At 46.6% G+C, this 8,611-nt stretch overlaps 1 protein-coding gene across 2 annotated transcripts in view; it reads right to left on the bottom strand.

Annotated features, from left to right (window-relative positions):
* Nucleotides 1-191: 191 nt before the first annotated feature.
* Nucleotides 192-8,611, bottom strand: part of peli1b (pellino E3 ubiquitin protein ligase 1b) — a 37,210-nt gene continuing 28,790 nt past the window's right edge. For both annotated transcript variants that reach the window (XM_004076996.5, XM_011484182.4), the window contains exons 3-7: nt 5,928-6,057; nt 5,451-5,552; nt 4,761-4,958; nt 4,481-4,669; nt 192-3,217 (exon numbers count right to left, since the gene is read on the bottom strand). In XM_004076996.5, coding sequence (XP_004077044.1) covers nt 2,639-3,217; nt 4,481-4,669; nt 4,761-4,958; nt 5,451-5,552; nt 5,928-6,057 — 1,198 coding nt within the window. In that variant the 3' untranslated portion in view covers nt 192-2,638. The remainder of the gene's footprint in view (nt 3,218-4,480; nt 4,670-4,760; nt 4,959-5,450; nt 5,553-5,927; nt 6,058-8,611) is intronic.

Here is an 8,611-nt window from a genome sequence, read left to right as displayed (position 1 = left end):
TTCTGAGAGAATATAACCTGGTTTCCATGGCAACTAGAGTCAACACAGACGGCGAGGCTCTCTGCGATGTTTGAGCTTCCAGGATTCAATGTTTCTTCAGCGACATTTAAAAATAATCTGCAAACTCTGGAGCTTTGAGCTTCCCTCATCTGTGACGTTCTGATCCCAATCAAAGTCCACGCAGACCAGAGTCACTTTTACACTTTATTGTTTAAAGTTGTTACAAAAGTGTTTGCTGGAAACAATTTTGCTGTCGCCTTTTACAAGCACGGAAGAGGAGGGGCTGTTTGTGTAAAAACAGAAGGAAGCCCTTTGAGGAGTCCATCAGAGCAGAGCAGGTGTGTGGATGTGCGTGTGTGTGTGTGGATGTATGTGGTTGCGTGTTTGTGCACCTCTATGTGCATCCATGTGTTTGAGTGTGTTGGTGTGCATGTTCAAGTGTGTGTGTGTGTGGACAGGTGATGCTTTCTCCCTGAGGTGAGTTGGGGTGTGTGTGTGTGCAGGTTTTTGTCAGACAGATGAACACAAACCACAGTGGGGAGGTGGGGGTGAAGGCGTGGTTGTGAATGGGTGGGGTCTACAGTTTGCGTGTCTCACTTAGACGAGACGCACGGCCGACTTGGGGCTGCAGCGCCGTCACAGCTCATTTGCGTTTGAGGTCAAGTTTCAGCCAAAAGCTTTTTGTTGCTCATATCTGTTTCAGTAAACCACAAATAAACAAACACAAAAAACAACAAAGTGGGCAATACTGAGGGCCCCTAAACCAGTTCTAGATCTTTCTAAGGAGGCTGCAGCCAGACTTTCATGGCCTGGATCACAGTTTTCTTGCATGACATCGTGGTGATACTCCCTACAGTCCATGTTTGTTTACTTTTGGTCAAATGTTGACTGATAAAGAACAGCATTGGAAACGAAATGCTCCCAGCAGATCGGGAGCTCCTCCCACTGAGGGTCTGAACCATTGACTGTATATGAGGACTGGACTGAGCGCGTGTGACGTCACCCATAGAAAATGCTGTACTTTCAGCTCCAATCAAACGATGTCAAGTCAGGCAGCACTTTTTGGAATAGACATGTCATCGGTAAGCAACGACTAGTCCAAGTCGGTTTGTGTCGACATTTCTATGGCTACCACTTCCCAATCAGGAGTGAGCTTCTTGGAAGGCCACACCCCTACCATTTGAAAGGCTCAGGACAATCTGTCAATCAAATGTTTTGAATGTTTGATGTGAGACCACATACTTTCATTGAGGCATCTGGTTGGCCAATTTATTACTTAAATAACTTAGAAAGAAAAAATGCTCCTGATAAATTAGAATAATTCTGACAATAGAATTATTTTAAATTAATACTGTAATAGCTGTATATTTTCCGGTAAAGTCTATGGTTATGTCCGAATTCCCACCCTCACCCCTATATAGTGCACTATATAGTCCGTTCGCCATTTTGTAGTGCTGTTCCAATCTAAAATTCCCAAATCGAGTGCCCTGGAAATTTCCCAGAAGTCTCTGGGAAAAACTAGTGTGCATCGATGCTCACTAGATCGGCAAATATAAACCACAATGCATTGCGTTGGAACAATTTTTGCCAAATAAATAATAAGCCATCAACATTTTTATCTTCAGAAGACAGTGGACTCATTTATAATCGTCGCAAAACACTCATATCAATTAGATTTTAACTTAGTAAAATTGATGAAGTCATATCCAAAGTTAAAAAAACAAACAGTGAGCGTGGTGTCCGAAGTGCTTTAAAATCCAAGGCACTGTAACCAAGAAATGAAAAAAAACCCGGAAATTCCTTTTGATGCAGAAAAGCAACACGTAGTTGAGAGTTTAAATAAAAGTGTTGTTCTAGTGTTTTAATGCTGAGATTTTATTTCACTTCAGTCCAAACGGGTCGCTCTTTTTCTGTCTTCTTTTTTTTTGGGGGGTTGATTTATTTATTTGTCGTCATTTTTTTCAAACATTCTTTACTTTCAATTTCCTTCTGCTTTTTCAGGAACCCCGCTCCACTCTGGTTCTGGTGTCTTGGTCTGCATCCGTGCGACCCGCAGTTCATGCACGTGTTCTCAGGTCTGCCGACCATCGTGGCAAACATGTTGAGGATGGGGGGGGGGGGGGGGTCATGAAAACAACAAGTGACGATGCAGGAGAATGTTTGTGCTGCAGGTCTATGGCTCGGAAAACAAAGTCTGGATGAAGCGTCATGGAGGACAGCGGTGAGCTCACACTGAGGGGGTGCATAAATATGACGTTTGGGGGAGGGGCGGGACTGAAGAACACACAGAAAACTTCACGTCTGATCATCAGATACTGAATGAAAACACTGAAAGGGAGGGAGGGGGGCATAAATAATCATCTTTGTTTAAATAGGCTCTCAGATGAATATATTGCAACAAATAAAGTTGTTTGTTAGTCGTCTTGATAAATACTGTTGAAGGATCTCTCCGGGAAAGAAAGTGAACCCAGCAGTGTTCTTTGTTTGGTTTTCTCAAGAAAATATAGAAATCTTTGTCATCATTCATGAAAAAGTGATACAAAGGTCACTTAAAAATGAGGAAGAGGCAAAAAGTCCAGAAGAAAAAGAGATCTGGGATCAGTTTTTATTCTGCAAAGCATGCTGGGAGGTCCGCCCATCAGTCCACAGGTCCCTGGAAGATGAGTCTAACAAAGCCGTGCTCGCCGCTCAGCTGCTGCGCACAGAAGGGGCAGGCGGCGTGGAAGGTGTGCGTGCCGTGCGGGAGCGGGATCTGGCTCCAGAAGGCCGCTGTTTTCTCCGAGCAGACGTGGCCGCAGGGGTTGAAGGCGTGGGTGGGCGGTGCCGCGTCCACGTAGAAGCCCGCCTCGCAGCCCAGCCACAGCGGCACGTACGGACCCTTGGCGCGGCACATGGGACACTCCCTGAGCCGACCCTCACGGCCCTCCCGCTCTTCCCGGTGGTTGCCCCAGTCGTGGTATCCATGCACGTGACCGCACTGGAGGTAGACCCATGGCTGCTTCTCGTCTGGCGTGTCTTTGCGGCGCATGGAGGGGAAGGCTAGCGTGTTGAAGCCCACGGGACATTGCGGCCGTGCTGCGTTGATCTCCTGCCGAAGGGCCTCCAGGTGCTTCAGGGTGGGGGTGCGCGACAGGCCCTCGGCCGTGCGCCACAGCAGGGTGGCGCCGCACAAGTCAATGAGCGAGCCGTCCACAAGCTCATGAGACTCCGTCTCCACCTGGAACACAAACATGCAGGAAGTTCAGCGAGGAACGCAGTTTGAACTTCTTCCCCTTTCTGAAAAAAACCCAGAACTAAACCAAGACTAATCTAGGAGGTCGCCAACATTTTAAATTGTCTGAATTCTGCGCTGAAAATGACTTAAAAAGCAGAAAATATCTAAACAAGAACCTGGACGTGTGAACTCTGTCAGAGGTGTTGGCTTTGAGGCTGCAGTACCACTCTTAGGACAGCAGGTGGCAGCAGAACACAGGCATCTCCATCCAGATGTGCACATGTGAATGGCAAGAAGGACGCAGGAATTTTTCTGCCACACAGCGAGATCAGCGGGAAATTCCGGGTTTAGAGATCAGGTGGGGGAAAAACCAGGAAAAACCAGAGGACTAATTTTAAGGTGGGAAAGGGGGGGGGAGACGCTGAGATGAGGGCAGCGTGACCTCCACAGATCCTGGGAATGTTTGCTGGGATCTTCAGTGTTCCTCCTGCTGCTTGCAGGAATTCTAAAACTAACAAGTTCATAAAAGAATTGTCAAGCCTCTTTAGATTTATGTATTTACATGGGGTGGGGGTGGCTAAAACAGGAATCCTGAACTCAAACTCTTTCTGAGGTCAGGGTCCAAAAATGGTTCTCCTGATATGAGGAGAGGAGGACAGAGACCAGAAGTCACCTGGTTTCCAAACCTGGCAGCTTTCAGGCTGAATCTAATGTGAAAACTCATCTAACGTTTACAGCTGGTAATGCTGCTCAAAGGTTGTCGTGGCAACACAAAGCCTTTATCCTTCCTGGATCTCAAGCATAAGGTCAGATCAGGATCAGCTGAAAGTGAGTGAAAGACAAGATTGCCCATTGAAAAACTAAAAAATGTAAATTTGAAAACAGGTTTAAACTTAGAGGAATTCTTGAAAAAAAGCAGAGGCTAACAGGCCTGACGCTGCACAGGCACTTCAGCTTTTATGAACGAAAGAACAACTTCTTAACAATCAGTCGCGTTTGTGACGACAGGAACCAAGCGGATCAGATTGGATCTTTTTGTCAAAGTGGATGGTTTGTGTGGCTAAATATATTCTGGTTGCTGATTGGCTGAGCGCTGGTGACGCCCCCTGAGGATTGCTTGCTCGCTCTTGTTCCACTCAGCTGTGACGGACACACGGTTGCCATGGAGATGGGATCGTGTTCAACCAAGTTTAACAGGTGTGAGTCAGACGAGCGGGTTTGGATCAGAACCGAACGAGAGGAGCAAACGCAGCCCGGTCTTCTCACCATCTTCCCCCGCTGCTGCGCCGAGCGCGTCTCCCTCAGGGTGAAGACATTCCCGCAGACGGAGATCTCCCTCCAGACGCCTGGTTTGGAGTCCTGCGTGAAGCCGTTGCGCGGGTGCATGACCAGCACGCCGTTGGTGGTCAGCCCGTCCATCTGACCGTCAGACGTCTCCCACTTTGCAGCCTTCTCCTGGAACAGAGATGGACAGCGACATCAGGGTCTCCTCGCCTCTCCAAGGGGCGGGGTCAAACCCCCAACAAGGAGGAGAAGCGCCGCTCACCCCTAGAAATATGTTCTTGGAGGAATCGAAGCCTGCGGCGTAGATGCGGGCGGTGTAAGGCGGTGTGCGCTGGCACAGGATGCGGCAGGCGAAGCGGGAGATGGTGCTCTGGACCGACTGGGTGTCGGCGTTGCTCTGGCTGCCGGCCACTGTGTCCGTCACCACAAAGTCGATCGGACTCTCCGTGGATCGGCCGATCTGACGGGAGACAGAAAGATGACTCAGCAGGAATCAGCAGTGAGATCAGCTAAGAGTCGATGTGGGAGACCAGAGGGAAACAGAAGTTTGTGACCTCAGTGAGGCTGTTAAAATTTGGTGGTTGCCAGGGAAACCGTGCACTTTAATGAGGTTAAAAAAGCCCAAAGTTCTGCGTTTTTCTGTGGCAAAGTGTGAAGTTTTCATATCATTTCGGGGAATTCTTATAACCGCTGATGCTTCTGACTTGGACAGAATTCTTTTGCTGTTCGTGTTTTAAGTTCATCTTTCATAGAAAACATGAGATATCGTGATTTTCTGATGCTTTTTAGGTCATGTAACTTTGATATGTTGAGTTTTCCTTCCTGATTCATCGTCAGGTTTTTCATCAAAGACCTGACGATACACCAACGTTCTGCCGATGAAGATGATCTCTTAGTTTTGAGGCTCAAATGTTTTCAGCAGCGACAGACTTCTCAGGCGTGTGCGTCTCACCTGGAACATGTCAGTATTGCTCTCGTGGGTGTACTCCACCACCACCGTCTGGACTCGGGACAGAGTGTAGGAGATGCTGTGCAGGTCTTTGTTGCTTATGGCCTGATGGAACAGGAAAAAAAAGTTGACTGAGGACACAGGAAGCCGATTAATCAGTCATTATTTTCTGCTCTACAGTGAAGGTGGGGCGGGACAGTGTCCGACCAGCAGGGCGCGCCCTTCAGGTCTGCTGAGGGAACATGCTCCTTCATTTTATGTCTTCATTAACAGAAAAACCTCCATTCTGCCTGATTTGATTATATTTTTTTACACCTTTTCATACTACTTTGCTTTTTTTTAAACAGAATTCATGAAAACTGAGGAGACACTCGGACCATGTGCTTGTGGTAGGGGGAGGAGTCAAATGCTGCTGATGAAGACGATAGGTTTAGGAGCAGTGAGGTGCTTTCTGCCTCTTCGTGTGTTAGTGCGTGTTACCTTGGCTGCTTGCGGGGAGCAGGAGATGTGAACCGTACTCGGTTTCACTCCGTTTGCTTTCGGTCTCTTGTAGAGCGCGAAGCGGCTTTTGCGCCGGCCCCGGTCCCCGTTGGGCAGAGAGCCATTGTACCTGCACACACACAAACACATACACTCTTTAGTGGGACCGTCCTATACAATACAGGGAGTAAAAAACATGGCGGGTTAGACTCTGCAGGCCCCCTCCTGATGTTCCCAGAAAACGTCCTCCGAGCGCGAGTGCACGTCGCTGCAGAAAAACACGCTGACATCACTGAGCCTGGCTAAGGACAGGAGTGTGTGTGTTTGTGTGTGTGTGTGTGTGTGTGTGTGGCCTTTTTACTGCGCCTCCTCTGATTAAAGGAGCAAATCATGGCAGTGAGGACTCCTTCCTGCAGCTTCACAGACAGCTGTAGCATCAATCTTTCACCACCTGCTCAGTGGACTCACACACGCCTGAGCCGGTTATTTGGGACAGACGAGGCGAAAACCTAAAGTCCTGATCTGAGCCAGGGTTCCCGCAGGTTTGTGGTTTCTGCTGGTTGACGCTCAGAAAAAAAAAATCAGCTGAGGGATGTTGTTTGTGTGTATTTTAATCTTAATTTTAATTCACTTTGTCGTGTAAGTTACAGATGTTCTTCTGTTCTTTTATAATGTTGCACTGTTCTGAATGCCACTGTGCTGCTGCAGACAATAGAATTTCCTCATCGTGGGATAAATAAAGTCTTATCTATCTAAAAATCCAAAACCAAACCAAATATGGTTTGAGAAATTCTGAACACTAAACTCTTTTTATTGGTGGATTCTGAATCTTTTTATTTTGGTTGTTGTTGATTTGTTGTAAAAATAAAGTCGGGGCGGCCGTGGTGCAGCGGTAGGGCGGTCGACCCATGATCGTAATATTGCAGGTTCGATTCCCGCCATGCACGCCCATGAGTCGATGCATCCTTGGGCAAGACGCTGAACCCCACCTTGCCTCTGGTGGTAGGCGGGCACCTGCGTGTGTGAATGTGTGTGTGACTGTAAAGCGCCCTGGGCTTTGTAGGTAGAAAAGCGCTATATAAGTATTTACCATAGCTGCAGATGAACGGTTTTTGAACAATATTTACTGAAATGTGCTAAAATGCATCATAAACACACAAACCCTGAAAGCATCAGTGCCTAAAGCTGATGGAAAACAACATTTCCAAGAAACACGTGGAAATGTTTCAGTTTTGTGACGGTCAATAGTTGGTAAGATTTAACCCTTAGTGGTCTCTGAACTCACCGGTGCGTTTGCCGATCAGCTGTTCACAATGACGTAGCAAAGACAACGGCTTCCCCATTTCTAAAGTTTTCCTTCCAAATTTTACGTGAAGGTTTCAAAAAGCTTTGGAATTTTTGGTTTAAAACAAACAACAAGAGTTATGACACATAATCCTTGTAATAGTGTGTGTGGTTTAGTGGAGTTTTGTCTGTTTACTAATCATTGCTTTGGCCATGACTTTACTTTGTTTTTAAATTTATACATTTTTATCAGCGAATCAGACAGGATGTGCCGAAAGATGAACAACAACATTTGGATTTTTTCTCTACATGTTTGATCTTTTTTCATGAAACATAAAAACTGTTTGACGTCAGCATTTGCGTTTAAAAAAAAGACAACATTTACGACTCAGAATGGACTTTTTTGGACAGTTTCAGGTTCATTGTGGAACTATTGTATGATATAATTAAAAATATAAATAAAAAAAAGAATAATGTTTTTGTTTGCTTTCCGGATGAAGACAGCAGCAAAAGAATCTGCTTCAAAGCGAACAGTCGGTTCCGGCTCTGCAGTCATAGATTTTTGTTTGTTTGCCCTAAAATGCTGCTTCTGTGTTCTGATGAATCCAGGTTATGCTCAGCTCCAAGTCCTGATGATTCTAAGAAACCCCTGTTTCTGGTTTGGGTACAGAAAAGTATTTTGCTTCTTTATCTGGTTTTAAAAGTTCTGAATGTTGCAGCGCTTTTCTGTTTCAGATCAAGCACATTTCTTCTAAATCTGACGGAAGAGAGCGACACTCTGGCAGATCAAAGGTGAAACCGGGTTCAAAGGGAGCTGGCTGGTTTGGAGAGGGCCTGGTCAACAGATGGAAGGGCTGCAGGCCTAAAAGGTTTGTGTGTAACCGTGGTGACGGGGTAGAGAAACCACGGTAAGCTGAACCTGTAGCCAGACAGAGGGCGGAGCCGTCTACGAGCAGACGGTTGAATGAAGGTGCTAACGCTCCTGAAGAGCTGAAGAAGCTAGGGAGGAAAGAGGGAGTCGGCCTGCTGGAGTTCACTGCAGTCTGAGAGCAGTTCATGGTGCCGCTGTGATGCGTTCATGACTGCAGCTCCTCTGTGCATGTGTGGGGGCACGAGCGCTGTATGGCACGTGGGCAGTGTGACACACATTCCCCTGCTGTTGGTTCAGAATGCAGTATTTGCACAAGGATTTCATCTCTTAGGGATAAATACTTTTCTGATAATATTAGTTAAACCTGATCACTAAATGTATCACTTTACAGAAGCTGATGGTGAAGCAGCAACCAGGTGTCAAACCAGAAACTTCCTGCTGGGTTTAAAGACAGAATCTAAGTCTCTGAGAGGTTTGAGTCCAAAACTTGGAGTCTCTAATGAACCACATGAGATCCCTCATCCACATG

This window comes from Oryzias latipes, chromosome 15, assembly GCF_053564925.1.
Source record: "Oryzias latipes strain Hd-rR chromosome 15, Olatipes_Hd-rR_3.1".
Classification (NCBI taxonomy): domain Eukaryota; kingdom Metazoa; phylum Chordata; class Actinopteri; order Beloniformes; family Adrianichthyidae; genus Oryzias; species Oryzias latipes.
Note: the sequence above shows the minus strand (reverse complement) of the source record. Positions and strands in the feature narration are given on the sequence as shown.